Source organism: Chelmon rostratus, chromosome 12 (genome assembly GCF_017976325.1).
Source record: "Chelmon rostratus isolate fCheRos1 chromosome 12, fCheRos1.pri, whole genome shotgun sequence".
Taxonomy (NCBI): domain Eukaryota; kingdom Metazoa; phylum Chordata; class Actinopteri; order Chaetodontiformes; family Chaetodontidae; genus Chelmon; species Chelmon rostratus.
Genome location: NC_055669.1, coordinates 20,122,760 through 20,140,753, shown reverse-complemented (window position 1 = coordinate 20,140,753; position 17,994 = coordinate 20,122,760). Strand labels below are relative to the sequence as shown.

Sequence of the window (17,994 nt, the reverse complement as noted above, 5' to 3'; positions counted from 1 at the left end):
TATCAGCAGCCGCACAAGGACGAGCAGCAACAGAAATAAATCAATCAAAAGCAGATTTGATTATCTTCAGAAACATGTCTGACCTGAGCTGCTGTGTTATAGAAATGGAGGTTGTGACTGATCACTAAACCTGTGCGTTACCTGTGCACACATGGCATCTTGGCAATGCTCGTTGAGGCCTGAGCCCTAGTCCTACACAGATAGGCTCATGTCTGTTCGCTGCACTGAAGAGGTAGAGTGATTGGCTATTCATGTAATATCTGTACATGATACTTGTTTTTGCAGACTACTGCGATTGCTGAGCTCACCCTTTAGTGCTATGTTGAGAGTATTTTAGTCTAAGTGTACTAAAAAATTAATACATGTCAGTAGATAAAAACTTGCTGCAGAGCATACAGTTTTCATAGCAGACATGTTTGTGTCAACACATCTTCCACAGACTTCAAAAACATCTGTCAAGTGGCTGTTGGAGTTGCCAAACTCAGCCACCAGCCAAAACTTCAGAACAATCAACACAATTTCCCACCTCGCTGAGTTGTACGTGAAAACAATGTGAATGGCTGTAACAGAGAAAAGCCACAGAAAGCACTAAACTCACCATCGCTCCGACGTCTCCATTCTCTCCCTTCTCGCCAGGAGGGCCGGGCAAACCCTGCGAAGAAGACGAGAACTCTTCAGAACAAAGGAAAGGGTCACGTGAGGAAGCATCGGAGACACAAGTGCACATTAAAAAGGATCCAGACAGGTGCATAAATACATTTTTGCTGCTCATTAACAGGCCTTTTCAGATGATGTGCGTTGAATGGTGAGCTTTAGGATGCAACGTGATGGAGACTGCATTAATACGAGCAGAAACCCTGAGTGTAAACACACAATTAGTCAAAAAGGACACCTACTGTAATTAAAAGGGTATGGGTGGCATGGGTATAATCAGCCTGTGTAAATTACAGGGTGGAAGCTCCATCCATCTATGTCCACAGGAAAGTGGAAACAAAGGGGGCAGCGCAGGCGGTGCGTACTATCCAGTTTTGGGATTCAATCATGTTTTGACTAAAACAGTTTGAATACACCTTGACGGTGCAAGGTATCTGCAACGAAAATGAAGGAGCTCTCACTTGCTATTGTAGCCCATTGTCTGTCTGCATAATTGCAGTTATTATTTGTTGTGCTAGTTAAGCTCCGATGATGGAGCATGCATAATCAATAGGTGGGCGGAAAGCAGCGCTAATGATAAGTTGCCGTGAAATCGGCATCGATCACTGAGATCACATACGTGTAGTTTCAGCCCATTTCGTTGATTTACTGTACCTTTGCAGTGGCAGAGAAGGCTAATTCATAACAGATCCGGAGTGGAACTTCAGTCACAGTAATAAAACATGAGAGTAATAAGAATGGACAAATAAATAAAGCATCAGCTTCTTTCATGTATAATGTTCGGATGTGACGTCGTCTTGATTAATGCTGGACTTAAATATATATTCTGAAGGATTAAAGGCTGGAAAGAGGAGGGGAACTGTAGGGCTGCAGGACGCGACAGATATTATGATTGTGACGTGATTTGTTGCAAGTATAATTAATCGATTTTGCATCACAATTTTCATTTTCTCTGAAAAAACTGTTAAAATTGTGATGATCTGATATTTGTTGAGATTTGTGCCAAACAAATGTTTTACATGTTACATCTAAAGAATAAGATTTGTAGCTCGGGATATCTCTGCAGCACTACAGTACATCATTCTAATGCTGTTTTGTCACATACGTCATCTTTATCAAAAACTTGCAGCTTCTGTGATTTGGAATATTGCACTCGGCCATATCGCAGCTTCGATAACATTTCAGTTATCAGTTACCCTGAATCCAAAAATGTTGAGATGTTGCTGCATCATAAGCAGATATTTACAAAAATCAGTGAAGTTGATGAGGTGAAGCCTTAAATATATTGTCTTTGTGCTGTTTTCTACTGCATTAATGTCAAAAAGCATTAGCAAATGATCACATTGTTTTATTTATGTTTTCCACAGCGTCCAGACTTTTTTGGAATCTGGGTTTGTGAGTAAAATGAACATACACCACATACACACACACCACACATCATAGCACATCAACAGATGTTTACTTATGATCTGGCATTTCCCTCTGTTTTCCACACTAGCCTCGAACTATAAGGACACTCTGGTATAATCAAATCTGATATTTACTGTCCTCTACGTCCACATCTTAACCTCTCAATCTGACGAATTCAGCTAGGACTCCAATATGCCACAGCAAACACAGCTCCGTATGATGGAGGCCTTTCAAACTGAAGCCATTCATTCCCCACAGTCAAAAATCATTAATGCTACAGATAATTGCATTGAAGAGCTGAGCTCGCAGTGGCTGCTGCCATCTATTGAAGGGCAGCTTAGCCAAACATAATTAAAAGAGTGGAGATGGAGTGCATTATGCCCAATTAAAAGCCAATTGCACTTAATAACAACATTATCTGGCCCTATTGACCAGCAGGGCTTCGCTCTAATTTCATCCTCAGCAAGTCCTTGGATAATTGACTTTGAGATATTCTAAAACGTCCAGTTTCTTTATTCATTTCCACCAAAGCAACTTTCTTCAACTTCAGCTCATTGGCTTTAATGAACCAATGCCTTTCTCTTTTGATCGCCTTTCACTCTGTTGCAGTTTTGAGGAAAAGAGAGCTGAAGAGCACAAAGTAGAGTGGAGCAGTAGTCACGTAGAGCTTAGTCTTAATCTTAGTATTTCATCCTTATGGGACACCAAAGATCTGGTAAAAGCAGATCCTGAATATGCTGTATACCGAGACTACGCAACTTTTACTGAACAGCAAAAACTGTGGGCCCAAGAGGCAGATAAACGATAAGAATAAATGCTAAAACACAGTTGCACAACAAAAAAAGAGTGATAACGTCAGTGGAATAACTCTAATATCTACCTAAAGTTAGCTAACATTAGCACCATTAGCTACTGGATATACCACACCAGGTGAGGTTGTATCTGCAAAAACCTGCTGTTGAGTTCTGCATTGAGGAAGGCTGCATTTTATTGCTCGTTGTATCAGCTTTTCATTTGCAAGAGGAAGAATGCATTATTTCTCCTCTTAAAAGTCAGTTCTAGACTGAAAGCGGGTGCTATATTCCGTGCATGAGTCCAAGAAAAACATTCTCTATGAATCAATGATGTACAACCATTAAAAATGAGATAAATAGCCGCAGATCAATGTGTGTTGAAGTGGAAAATAAATTTGCGGGTCATTTATTGATAAAAGCCCTAAAACCTCACTCTCCTGCGCAGCCTTTAATATGCACAGTCCATGTTTGTGTAGGCAGGATGTATTGGTGGTTTTAATGTTTGCAGGTTTGATACCAGACAAAGCAAATGACTGCATCCTTGTATCAAAAGAAAAACCTTGAACAAAACTCTGCCTGCCTACCTGCTTCAGACTTGAAGCCCCTTTTCTCTAAATCCTCCAGGAAATGAATACTGTACGTGCGTTGTAATATGTCTATAATGAGACGTATTTGCAAAAGATAAATGAATTTATACTACTCATTGATTAAAATATCCGATCAAATACAGGCTACCACAGCAGCTGGTCTCTTATTTGGGCCTGGGAGCACTGCAGGGAAGCGGTTTACTGCATGATAATGATGCAGTCTGAGTGGAAAACCAGCGCCTGTTTCCCCTCCACCATTAACACCACGGCAAAATGCCAAATGCAAAATGTTAGCAACGGTGATGGATTTTTAGCACTGTCTATGCTAAGGCAAGTCCTTGAGGGGGAAAAAGCATTATTTGCCCAGGAGCAATACAAAGTGTTATTAGGAGCCGAGGCTGCATTAATAAATTATGCTCTGTTTTGATGTAATGTAAATGATGTAAGGAGAGATGAAATGTTGTCGGTTTCAGGGGTGTGGAGGAACTCATTCCGCTCTGGCTGGCTTTGACAGAGGGAGAGCGATGTGCATACCTACTAGGCTGCGTTCAACGTGATCTGGTTGTCATGTGTTCAGAGAGAGCCAGAGAAAGAGAATCAACATGTGTGCGTGTACACAAGATTTGATGTGGACTCACCTGCAGTCCGATGGGTCCTGGCAGACCGGGGAATCCTCTGGGTCCTTCATCTCCTTTCTGGCCAAACATACCCTGCTGTCCTCTTGGCCCAGACTCTCCATCACTGCCCTGTAGGAGGTCAAAGTTCATTAAATCCAAACATCTTTATTCTGATCCCAATTAGCCGGAGCTTCCGCTCCACAAACACTGGCATCTATGTGGAATTTCTCTTGTGGGATTTCTTTGTCCTCTTAATCCTTTTCAAGGTTATGGAGCGTATCTAAGCTCGCATGGTAGAGGGTGAGTCGATGCCCATATTCAAACACAGATTAGGACGAACAGTTACCTCAATGCCTTTTCTGAAGGTCATTTTATGGCAATTTCATCCATCCATCAATTCTCTACATGGTCATGAGGGGGCTGGATCTTTTCCCAGCATGCACCCAGGACAGGTCAACAGTCTATCTCAGGGCTAACGCACAACCATACTTTTGCACAAGCAAACCGTTTATAGTTTAGAGTCAACCTGCAAAGCTTTTGAGCCGCTAAAGCCTATTTGAACATTTGGAGGACAATGCAAATGCAAAACAAAAAAAGTACAAAGGTGAGGCAGTTCTAGCCACTGATCCACTGTGCTGCTGGTCTGCCTGAGAAAGCATCAGCCAGATTACCAAAGACCTTCATCGGGGGAGTGCAGGATACAGTACACTATAGTCACGGGGTTATGGTAAAGAGGGTGTGTGAAAGATGCTGACTTCATCTGTGAAGTCAGAGGTGCACAGGGCTACAGAGGATATAAAGGGGAGACTACAGGGAAGGACTGAAGTGCTGACAAACTGGGAGTTTTCAGTTCAAACGCATGTCAGCACTTGAAAGTGCTTGTGGAGCTCTCGCTGAGCCCTGGGACATGTACTGTAGGCAGCCTTGGGCGCTGGTACTGAATGCAGAACAGTTTAGAAGGAAATGTTAGGTGATTACAGGTAGCGTGAGTACAGCTTTGAACTGAAGAGCCGAAGACGAGGCGGACTAAAGTTAACTTTAACCAACACAAAGTCACAAATTTGACTGCCCCAGCAGCTCCTCAGGGTAACCGGACTCAGAAATGTGTGTGGCTGTAAGTAAACCATGTGAACAGCTCGCTCCACTATTTTGTGTTGTTTATTTTTTCGGCTTTGAAAATTAAATTACATGAAATTTTTAAAAGTTAAATAATTCAAAAATATGTTAATGACGGAACTCCGTAGTCTTCGTCCTACAAGCAAGACAATCTGGTTTCAACATACAGTTTGGATAAATCCGATGTGTCCCTGATTTGACAGATCCAGCAGATCAAACTGCCACCAGGGGGCGCTAGTCTGTTACTGGGCATCATTCATTCTCCACTGTAATGAATGACTTCTGGTCGCCGTTAATCAGACGATGTGTCAAGTCATTTTGGGGTTATCTACTTGTTATATGCTGCAGTTAAATTCTCCACTGACAAATTATAACCTGAAAAACGGTTTTCTGGGTAAAAGATGGAGGAGGGAAGGAAGTGCAAATATAAGTGTGCATTCAACACAGGCTGAAGTTCTTAATTAATAAAACTTTCTTAAGGGTTTTAATCATCAAAAGTCTATAATTACTTGTTCTAAAACTTCCACAAACTGTGGATGTTCATTTTTCAAGACTGCGTCTACCTGAAATTTGAAGTGTAGCTGATTATAATTGTAATAACTGAATGAGATGTGATTCAGCAGCTGTGTGAATCATACCTGTGGGTTTAATAGATGCTCAGGCCTGGAGGCACCACACACGCTGAGGCACGTGTCATTTATGAGTCACCTGATGTGCATTCATCTTAATATATGCTTAGATTGTCCCTAAAGAAAATCAAAGTGGCTACTTTGGGATATTTATTTGCCTCGTGTTATTTTAGATATGCTAAAATTGTTTAATCACGTCAGACTTGCATATCTATCTCCACAGTTTCTTTTAGTGCTGTGTCAGTGCTGGAGACAGATCTGGCTGAACCCATTATCATTCTGGTATAGGGGAGGGGAAGAAAAAACACTCTGTTTGTGTTTCTTTAAACCAATCACATTTGTCTTGGGCGGCGCTAATCCAAGGATGCAACAGAGGTGGCCTTGAAAAACAGTGTAGACTAGGACTTATTTTGGTGGAATATTAGCACACAGGGAGGCGAGCCCTGGCAAAAGAACCAAGCAGGTCTGCATTTTCAGTGTGCACTCCGCTAGCTCAGAGATTGTTGAACTACTACTAACTAAAACTGTTCTTACGTAACATTTATGCCTTTTTATTAGATAATGGCAAATACAAAAACAAAAACATCCTGATGAACGCCCTGCCATCATTGCAACTGCTTGACTTAAGGCATCTTTAAGACAACACCTTAGACTGAGCTGTTGTAAACCTTGTTACGCCTTAGCTGAAAAAGAAATTGGATCATTCCCTACAAACAACAACATTTTTCCTGGATTGAGAGGTGTGTGGATAGAATAGTCAAAATTGATAACAACGTTAGGACTTGAAATAATAAAAATGGCAGAGAATGTTGAAACTACGCAGCGCGAGTCAGGTCTCAGTTATGAAGATATGAATACACATGAGCAGACTGACTCACCAGGACAAACAACTGTTAAATAATTTGTTATTCAGCTTGGGTGCACTACCTGCTCGCGGCAATCCGTCTCACCAGGTCTATTGTAGCCCCCACAGAGCCCTGCAGATGCTGAATTTTTGCTAGAATGGTTGTTAAGGCCTGATAATTTACAGCAATGAGCTGTTAGTTGCCCTCGGGCCATCAGCTATTGTAGAAACAGGACTGTTCCTGTTGTGTTAATGAGACGGATGAGCAGAGGATGTTCTGCAGCATACAAGGCAGCATTTTCAGCTAGGTGCCACATGAGGTAATACACGGAAATGACTGATGGGCTGATGCATCGTTGTAGTTTGTCAGACTGCTTTTGAAAGTGCAGGGTTACAAGTTTAATCCTGTGAAACTGCAACATAATTGATGACTGGCTGCTGAAAAACTTTTTTACTAAACTACGAGCTGTTAACAACTGCGATGAGTAAACAGGGACGCTGATGTTAATAATTTGCCTCAAGTAAAAGTTGTGATTAAAATTTAATTTGTGTAACATTACAATGATAAAAAGATTGGGATTCTTAAATGAATGGGGATCGCAGCCAAAGGTTTTTGGACTACAGAGGCGACACTGCCTGCATAATGTATTTTTGTCCCGGCTGCAGCAGAAATACATTTTTGCCCATCCAGTGAATGAGACATTGTTTTTTTTATAAATCAGTCTTACCTTGTTGCAACAGGGGTCTCCAACTATGCACCATTAAGAGGCAAATGTTCTGTTTTCACAATTTATCTAAATACCGTAACATCTCATTTCACTGGTTATCACGCCGTCAGCCAGAGATGGTAAAGCAAAAATAAAAACCTGCATAGAGTGCATGCTGCTCTCTGCAGAACGGGGTTGGAAACTTCTAAATAACAGGGAGTGCTGCAGAGAGAGACATGATTCTGCCACTCTGTGATAACACTAGAGGTCTGAAGACAACTAGTATAAAATCTACTATTAAGAGAACAACACTTTTGTTGGAAATGAAAGGATTTAAAAAGTTCAACACAAATTTAGCTTCTGACAAATAAAGGTTGTAAACGTCTTTACATTGGCTGCACTCTTTTTCATTGCATGTTTTAGTCCTGAATATGGCATCCATTAATAAAAGTGAGATCATCAGACGGCGAGAGGAAGTGATACTCACTGCTGGACCAGGAGCTCCGACCACACCTTGAAGACCGCTTGGGCCTGGTGGACCCTAAAAACACAAAGAACAAGACTGACTCTTTAAAGGGAACCTCATCAGTTGTTGCCACATCCACAAGAAAATAAAATGCATACAGTCAACAATGTTTTCACTTCATAATGAAGATTAAAGAGCCGACATTAAAGGACATCAAACCCAGACATGTAGAAAAATATTAGAACAATTTCTGCTCTAATTGCAGTCTGACTCTTTGTACAAACACGATAAACCTGCTGTTTCCACTTACACCAGAGATTAGTGGGAGCTAATGAAAACAACTGCATGCTAACGGTGTTTGTCCTCCTTCGATCTGTGCAGCAGAAGGAAGGAAAACATATTTCAATATTACATTTATTTTAAGTGATGCTTTTGATGACTAAAACCAAAGTCAACTGAAAAATACACACGTTTAAGATGAGGACAGAACACACTGGTATTTTTTATTAGAAACTAAGTATCCATTTAGAAAACACAGCAGCACTTCAGTTAATATTTCATATGCTGCAGACTGTTTGGGGTAAGATAACCTCGGATGAGTCATCATCAAGTAACCTGTGGTCTTTGATTTATTCAGCTCATATGAGAATTCAGCAGCTAAGATTAGTGTGCGTTGCTCAATTAGCATGGATTATCATTCACAACTCACAGAGCGAGAGAGAGAGAAAAAAAGACTCACAAGTTCACCCTTGTCTCCTTTGCTTCCCTTCTGTCCAGGTCCGCCAACTTCTCCCTGTGGTGCAATACAAACAGCAGAGCTCACATCTCTCCTCTGCACCTTAAAAGGCTCCCATGTTTTGTCAGTTCACGTATCTCAAAGTGTCACCTTTACCACAATCGAGCAGTAAATATTTTTCAGGAGATACTAATTTGATTGGCCCTCACAGACCTCGGGCGAGGGTTTTGCAATTAATTGATTGGCTCTCTGTCTAACCCCATTGGCACTGGGATTGACAAAACGGCGTGACGACGGCGTGACTTGTGTTGGAGAGGCATGAAGGTTGCAACATAAAGCTGCAGATGTGTGCTTCAGTGGACCAGCTGTGGATTTGCTGGCCTGAGGGTGAGCAGGTAAGTGTTGGCTATTTCCGCACATGTTTATGTGTTTGTGTTCGGGAACGTTTTAATGCTTCCAGTGTGCGATTATTTTGTTTACTGAGTGCAACAATCTGATAACAGTTCCTGTCACTGTAGGCTCAAGGCTAAACAGAGCAATCGAAAAAAAATGTGCAGTATTGCTGTTAAGTGCTGTGTTTTGTGTGTGTATGCACTGTACATTTAGACATGACATTGAAACACATGTTTATCGTAGCAGCAGCCAATGGGAAATAGCCACTGTGTGTCATAGGTCATTACAACTATAGACAGAAGTATAAAAGAAATAAAGTGAGAGGATAAGCCAAAGAGTGCATCCTCACATTAATAGACACATTCTGAAGATACTGACAGTTGCAGTCATTCGATGAATTCTTTGATGCTATCATATTTTTTGTGTTACAGAACACTTTGGAGTTGAACTACATTGTTCTGATCTGATTAGGAAGCAGCTGATGGTTACAGATGTTGAGGCAGAACTAACTAGAGTGCAGAATGAGCTTTTGTTTAAAACATAACTGACTTTCTGAGGTTGATATTTAAATCAAGTGCTCCAGTGTATTGCATCTTTACTCCACCTTGTCGCCGTCCTCTCCAGGGGGACCCTGAGGACCAGCAGGACCAGGAAGACCAACAGGACCTTGAATGCCATCGCGGCCAGCAGGACCCATGGGGCCTTTCTCTCCCTAAGCGTGAAGAAGTGTTGCATTATCAGCAGCCAAACAAACATGCTCAAACTTTGCGTATGAGGGGTTAAAGACGTGTTTGACTGAGTGGGAGAAGAAGTACAGAAATACTTACAGGACCCCCCTTTTCTCCAGCAGGGCCAGGTGGTCCTTGGGGTCCGTTGCGTCCTGTCAGACCAATGGGACCTCCAGGGCCAGCAGCACCTCTCTCTCCAGGTGAGCCCTGACCAAAGTGAACAAAGACCCATCAGTCATTACTGCACTACTTGGTAGTGAACTAGAAAATTTCCAGCAGAAAAGGTGTGAAAGCCACAGACAGGTGTGCTTGGTTAGACCTGAAGCACCTCATTAGAAAGGCTGCCCTAATTAATTACATTTTCAAGGACTACCTTTTCCACAGACCTCAGCCAATAAAATGTGAAGTTTCCTATAAATCAGAATGTATAAACCTCACTGTTTTCATTTGTTTTTCAATTTTACTAATTTAAAAGACTATTTCATGTGCCCACACACTCTCCCCGAGGACACTGAAGAGTAAATGGTCCTTTTGCAACAAGCACACAATATATAGAATATTGAATAGAATATACAGAATATAACCTTTTTACTTGATTATTTTGTTTTTTTTTTGCTGTATTGCTGTAAAGAGCTGTAACAACAATAATAACGTGACCTATGACTGAACTTAAATGCACATAGAATGTAATTTCTGCTACTGGGGGTCTGTCAATAATATAAATAAAGACAAAACACATGGTCTGACGAAGCCGTGAAGCAGCATGGGATCATGGGAGTTGTTTTTACCACCATGGGCGACTCAGGCATGTTCATGGATGTAAGAACTCAACGCAACAAAATATGCAACAAGTGTTTCGTTGTTTTTGGACATTTTAATGCGGAAATGTTACATATTCCGCCTTTAAATTAAATTGTAAGTACAAGAATAAAACTATATTGACCCTGCTGTCAGCTTCAGACGCATGAAAGCTGTGCTGATGAACTCTTATCTACCTAAAATGATTCAGATTCTTCTCTCTGCCGAGGCCTTATGGGAGGTCTTACCACTCTTTCGAGCATCAGCATGTCTTATTACCCTGCTCTTCACTACTCCCGGGTGGATGCTCATCACTGTGTAGGTGGCCCAAATCACGGAAACTGCAACTACGTCTTTGATCAGCACTTCATTACAGCGTCCTCCAACCCGGGGAAGGTCTCAGGCTGCTTTCAGATAAAACACGTGCACATGTACGAGCCAGAGATTCACCCTGATTCACACACAAACACGCACAATGATTCGGCTGCTGATGTGAGCCGCCACCTGGCACTCATATGCCTGGCCCATTTCATGACACACACGCACACACACACACACACACACAGCTCCAAACTGTCATCTCCAGCCTGCCAACCTGCCCACCAGGACAGTCGCACACACACACACACAAGTTTCTATGACTCATATCTGCTTCCCTCCATCTCATTTTGCCCATGTCTTTTCTCCCACACATGTGATTCTCTGGCTAGAAATCAAAACACAAAAACATGCAGACACACATTCAAAGTTTGTGACTCAACTTGTCGCATTCTTTCTTTCTTTCTGTTTTTTTTTTTCCTTTCTTGGTCTGTCTCACACAACCCTCTAAAAAGAGGATGAAATAGCAACACACACACACACACACACACACCACTCACAGACTTTCCCACAGCAGCTCAATCTCTGGCAGGAAATCGATGGAGGAAAATATCAGATCTCTTGTGTGCGTGGGCATTGCACACCGGCCTCTTTTTCAAGGAGTTTTTCAAACACTACCAAAACAGTCTATCACATGTTTTCAGCCAATGGCTCACTTTCAAGCCAATTTAAGAAAACTATCTCATTTCGCAGTGGAAATGGTTTCACTCATTCAGAGAACGCCCTTCTTCTCGCTTTCATCATCTTTTCATCCGTGCTCTGCATATCCGCTGTCATCTAATCTGGTGTTGCTCTGTCGCTGGCGAACAGGGGCAATTATCGGGAGCCTGCGTTTAACGCTTGAACAAAATGTCAGACAGTTCAAACCTGCCTGTCAGTCAGCTTTCTGTACAGATTCACCACCGGAGCTCCTGAGGCTTTTCATAGCATATATTGCTAACTGTGGGGCTCAGAGACAAAGGCAGGAAAAAAGTGCCCCACTTATTTATGGATTAGCCTGCCATTTGTGCTCCTTCTCGGGGTCCTAAACTATGTGAAAGCACTGCATCTTAATGCATATCGCATCTACGAGGACGTCCTTTACTGTGATCAAGTGTGAATCAGTGATGCAGAAGATGCAACATAAGTAGCTGTAATCACTGATAAAAAAACATCCCAAGTCTTTTAAGTCGGATAATTAATTGACTGAAAAGTTTCTCTAAAAGTAGCGGCCATAAAATAATAAAAAGGGTGCAAAACGAGACAGACGCGTCCTCCATCTTTGCCACAACAGTTGCTATAGTAACAACTAAATGTGAGAGGAAAACATCTCAGATCAATCAAGTTACTGGGATGAAACTAGCTGTTGTTCAATTAAGCAATTAAACAATGATTAGTCGGCGCTTCAAAGTGATGTTGAAACACGGCACTCTAGTAAACTTCATACCTCAGGATATCTCTTAGCTGTTCTAAAACCACAATAAATCAAGCAGCAAATTGCTTTTTATCAAACTGTTCACACACAATTTCACAACACAATTTAAACCGCTACAAACGAATCAAACTGAAATGTTCACCTTCTCCTGAGCAACGCAATAAAAATTAGTATTAGAGGCTTTGCACATTATTTTACAAGATCATACCTGAGGACTACTGTATCTGTTGAGTAAATGTGTTGTATGATCTTTTTATTAATTAAACTGATTAAAGAAAAAAATGACATTTAATCCTGCAACTTATATTCATATTGACATCTTTTCATCTATTGTAGTATTGATTTCGATCACACCACTCTGCGCTACTCCACCACCCTCTACATTCTCTGGAGTACGAGCTCTGCACAGCATGTGCAGCCTCATTCTCCACAAGCACAAGTCACTTTTCACTGCAATCTCTGTGGCAGGAGAGATGAGGTAACCATAGTAACGGGCTACTTACGATGGGGCCAGGGGGACCCTGAGGCCCTTCTCCTCCCTTTAAGCCAGCTGGACCCTGAAAGCAGAGGACAGGAGAGGGTTAGATCTCATTCACAACGGGCCGCCACTCAATGCCATTCAAAGAGCGGTAATCACAGCTGTCAAATGGGCCTTTAAATGTTACCGTGCACGTGCGTGTGTACGCATGTATATGTGTAGCTATGCATGTGAATGTGTATGTGTGTATGGACGGCTTAGATCAAAGAAAGCATACAGTAACTTTCAATGTGTGATCAATATACAGTGTCAAAAAGGGAGAACATTTCTTTTTGAATATAAGTGATGATGTTATTAAAGTCAGGTCCACTTTCTATTCAGTTTTCTGAACACTACTTCCAGAATACCTTTCAGACTGATGTGCATGAAAGCAAAGGGCAAATATGTGCTTTCTTTCTGTTATTAGCTCTTAAATAACCAAGGAAGCGGGTCATTTAAGGGTCAGTTCGCCCAAAACAGAAAAAACATATTCCCTCTTACTTATAATGGTGCATAGTCCTATAGGTAGCTTTGGCTTTATTTGTTCAGTCTTGCTTTGTAAGTCTAGAATGTTTCTTCAGTCATCACAATAAAATTGAGGTGAATGGGATTTGTTTATGTTTCTCATCGTGATTTCTTTAAAATTACTTCGGACCGAAGAAATACTCCAATACCGACTGTTTCTGGAGAGAAATGTTGCTGCTGGACTTCTTGAAATGTCACTCCTTTAATGCTGTGAGCACCACAAGCAAAATTCTATTCACATCCACTGTATGGGAGTGACGGCAGAAATCCCAGAAACTTAAGCACATAAAACCAAAACGAGGTGAGTGAGGAAAGACGTTCTTGGGGAAATTGGGTGAAGCAAACCTTTAACCAATCAGGTAATACTGACTTCATTCTGTTGAGCCTGGTAGGTGGAAATTTATTCATTGGAGTTGTATAAAATTGCCAAACTCAGAAAATAAATCACATAGTTATAATAATTTAATGCTGCAGCACAGAAATACTCATTAATAAAATACCAAGATTTCAAAACATTTACTTAGGCTTGAGTTCAACTCCACCAGAGAAAAACTGGCGATTACTTAATAAAATATGATATAGCCTAATCTGTAGGCGTATTTACATTACTAATGCAAAAGGAGCCATTAAATGAGCTTCAAAGCAAATGAAAATGGGGTGACAACGTTCTGAACCCCGTGGTGGGCCACAAGTTCAGGTGCAGTCCATATATCTTTGGACCCCTCTCTTCTCCACGAGATCCCGGCCCTTGAATGGCAATGCCTGTGCTGCTGAATCATAGCGCCAGGAGGCTGAGATTGCATATGGAAAACACAGTTCACCAGAGGCAGTAAAGACTTTCATTATAATAACTAATTTACAGGCTCCGACAGAGCCAGCGGGTGCAGACGCTGCCAAGCAGCCTCTCCAGCTCCCCGGCTTCCACATTTCACCACGGTGCATTAGAAGGCTGGAAGGATCTTTCTTTGCCGGACACACAAAAAGTTATTTATTGGCTCATATATTGCCACTGTGCCTTTCCTCAAGACTGAAAGATGGGATTAAGAGAGTGTGTGTATGTGTATGTGTGAATCTCTCTATGTCTATCAAAAGGGAGAAAAATAAACTATTTGTGTGTGTGTGTGTGTGTGTGCGTGCGTGTGTGTGTGTGCTTGCACTCCCTCAGCAAACATGAGATCAAATTTATTGTTCCTGCTCATACAACAGGTGCACACGCTCATGTATGTTTGTGCCTGTCTTTTATTGGATGCCGTCACTTTAAGAGAGAGTGGGAGGCTGTATTTGCTCTTGTAGTGTGTATGTGTGTGCGTGAGTGTGTGTGTGTGTGTATGCCGTCGTTATGAAGAGAAAGCCATCCCTCCGCACACATGGGACAAACATAACGGTGGTAATAAGTCTGGGCAGTGCTGTCGTGTGCTCTCTTAATGGTCAGCCTTGAAATGAGCTTCAGCCTCAGTCCCTCAAGCTGATCCTCAGTCAGCCTTATAACAGCCATCCGCTTTCACCTTGAACTTTTTCTCACCCACGCCCACTTCTTTTGAGAATTAATTTGGGTTACTCAGCAGGCTCAGGGTGCGTGTGATGTACTCACAAAGTTGTGGGTTTGAATCAGAATCAGAAGGCTTTGACTCATCCTCCGATTGGGAGCAAAGCAGTAATTTCTTGTAGAAAAAAATCTGCTACTAGTGCAGCTCTCGATGTGGAACTAAATGCCTCTAAAAATATACAGACTATAGCTGATTACAGAGAAACTTTACTGGTTAAAATGTTTTGCCAAAGCCGCACTGACAACAGACTAGAACCTACTTCCACCTTGCTGAGATAAATGATGATAAAACATGTCAATATTGTGTCTGGCTCCGTCCTCTCTGTCACTTCTGTGTAAACCAGTTCTACACCTTTCAGTCTGGCCCACTGCCGAGCCTGACATTTGGTTTAGCAGCAGGTAGTTAGCCTGGTAATTGGGGTTTGGAGCTAAATTCAACCGGGTGTGTGCTCAGGATGGGGGATGACACACTTCTCATGTGTATGTTTGCATGAGTGTGTCAGTGTGTGGGTGGTCTGTGCGTTACCATGCCCCCTGGAAGACCTCTTGCCCCCTGGAAGCCCCTCAGGCCAGCAGGTCCTGACTTGCCACCAGGACCTTGAGGACCTGGATCACCCTGCAGAGGGAGAAAGAAATAACATCCACTTAACTGACATCTGATATACCGTCAGCTAATCATTAAACACAGAATTGCTTTGGGTGAAAACAACGAGCGGAGCTGAGTCCGTGCGAGTGGGAAGTCAGAGAAAAACAATTAAAGTGATTGATCCGTTTGATAAAAAGCTGGAATTATACCGTATTATGCGGGAACAACAGCAAGTGATTAACAAGTGAAGGCACAATAGGACAGATGTGCCATTTTTTAACAAACAACGCTCAAAGCAATAATGAAGACTAGAATGCACCAGATTTTAAACAAAGGCACCATGTCTATCTTTTAATTGCTGAACCACCAAGCTTCAATTTTCCTAAACACTACTGGACCATTATTTCAGACTGTAAAACTGATAAACTAGAGTAAGACATCCTCTTTGGTTCCTCTAAAAAAATGTGTTTCAATTTTTAATCTTTTGAACCCATTTATTTTAAACAATACGAGTGCAGTTTGGTTACAGTGGAAAAAAAAAAGTTAAAATCTTAAAGACCTTGAAAAAAGTGTTTCTAAAACAACGTCTTATTCAGATGTGAGTTGTCAAAAGAAGACTTCAGTTCAATAAACACAAGTACTTTCACATCACTAAAGAACCTTGCATGACCTCAGGTGTTACTGCAGTTTTATCTTTAAATACAACAGAACTGAATGCGAATTTGGCCGTGACTCAAAGCAGTTTGTATTTCTCTTTATTACACTTTGTGTTTCCAAGAACTCATGTGACAATAAGTCCGTTCCATTGAAATTCAACGTGTAGTTCAAGTGTAGGAATAGAGGTGGTCCTCTTTTATGAGCAAAAACACTTGGCGTGATACATAACTGCTTGTGGCTGGTGCATTTTGCTTTTGTAGCATGCAAAACACATGCTGGTTTACCTTTCCACCCTCTTTTCCAGCAGCTCCGGGTAGACCTTGCTCACCAGGTGGACCAGGAGAGCCTGGGTGTCCTCGCTCTCCGCTGGGTCCTGTCTCTCCAGTTGGGCCCTGTCAGGGACAACAGAGACATATTCAGGTAAACGTGTCCTAAAGGGGATATGATATGGATACAGGATATCTCACTTTTGATAGAGGTCAACAAATCTTACATTTTCACCTACTTCTGCTTTTTTCTATTGTGAATGGAAGTCTTAATGAGATGGAATAATGTATTTTCAGCCCACGCTTCAATGCTTCCGACAGACAAGAGATCTCATTGAAGGCGTCCAAAATTCTTATCAAAACCATTTGATGCATCTTGATTACTTTCGGGAGTGTTTTTCAGGATTCAGCTGTTGTTGTTACAGGTACATACTGAAATTTCAGCCTCTCCAACGCTCTCAGCAACAGACACAGATGAAGTGAGGAGGTGGAATTGAACTGTTGCCATGTACTGTGCTGTATATCTACCTGTGGTCCAACCACCCCTCCAGGTCCTGGAGGTCCTGTCTTTCCTTGGAAACCCTGCAAGAGAAAACGGAGGTAAAGCTGAGTGAACACAGGGAAGTTTATACAGTATGCACTGTCTGTTTTTTGCTAAACAGTATGTAAAGGGTCTGAGCCATGCAGAAATCAGTGTGAACTATGAATCAGTGTAAGCTGTTAATATGACTCATGGTGACATCTTTTGTTTGTCACTAATAAAGTGTTTTTCCTTTCCCACTTGTAACGAACAGTAAACTAACAGCTGTGCAGAGCAGTCTGCATTCCTCTGACTGTACACTGCAAAAAGCAAGAAAGATCATTTCATCTTTCGTCATCATTTCAAAGATCATTTTCACCTCCTGTGTGTCACGTATTTTCCACGAAAGTTGCAGAAGAAACATTCATTTTCTTTATTTAAGTAAAAGCATTGTACCACATTGCGCTGCAAAAAATATACCTATCTAAGAGTAGAGAAGCATTAGCACAGTTTACATAGTATCAAATTATCAAAACTATTATAGAATCTAATCGGTAGCTCAGTTTCAATCTAAATGTACTTCAGATTTAAACTGAATTTGGAGAAAATCATCAAAAGAAAATGTGAAGGAATGCTTGTTTCCATCCACTACTGTAATGAGATTATTAGCAGCTGGTTCAGTGAGATAAGCAGTAAGCAGAGCTAATTCTTCAGTCGGAAAACAATTATACCACTGGAGAGGAAGAGGTGAACATGATGTCGAGATTAAAAGAGCGCCAGTCGAACCTCAAACAGTGAAATAAAATGTAGAAAACACGACAGAAGTGTGAGGTTTCTTTTTGCTTCGTGTATAAATGTGAGGAAGGTCACATCAGATCTGTGTGGAGCGAAGAAGAGAGTTAAATGTGAGTTAAATGTTCGCTACAGCGGAACTTATTCAAAAAAGGTGTTTCCATCTCCTATTACTGTTTCAAAAAGGGCAAAAACCTCCTCAAGCGAACATAAAAATAGTTTTTCTTTCTGTGAAATTGAGCTGAGTTTTTCTGAATTTTGCCGTTTCCATCAGCCTTTTCTAATGCGATACTTCAAAATGTGCACAAAAACAC

General features: G+C 41.5%; 1 protein-coding gene across 1 annotated transcript in view; it reads right to left on the bottom strand.

Annotated features, from left to right (window-relative positions):
- Positions 1-17,994, bottom strand: part of LOC121614929 (collagen alpha-1(XI) chain-like) — an 84,140-nt gene that overhangs the window by 15,047 nt on the left and 51,099 nt on the right. Inside the window, exons 38-47 of the mRNA XM_041949030.1 lie at positions 16,897-16,950; positions 16,387-16,494; positions 15,386-15,475; positions 12,775-12,828; positions 9,781-9,888; positions 9,558-9,665; positions 8,564-8,617; positions 7,846-7,899; positions 4,084-4,191; positions 599-652 (exon numbers count right to left, since the gene is read on the bottom strand). Of these exons, the coding sequence (XP_041804964.1) occupies positions 599-652; positions 4,084-4,191; positions 7,846-7,899; positions 8,564-8,617; positions 9,558-9,665; positions 9,781-9,888; positions 12,775-12,828; positions 15,386-15,475; positions 16,387-16,494; positions 16,897-16,950 (792 nt within the window). The remainder of the gene's footprint in view (positions 1-598; positions 653-4,083; positions 4,192-7,845; positions 7,900-8,563; positions 8,618-9,557; positions 9,666-9,780; positions 9,889-12,774; positions 12,829-15,385; positions 15,476-16,386; positions 16,495-16,896; positions 16,951-17,994) is intronic.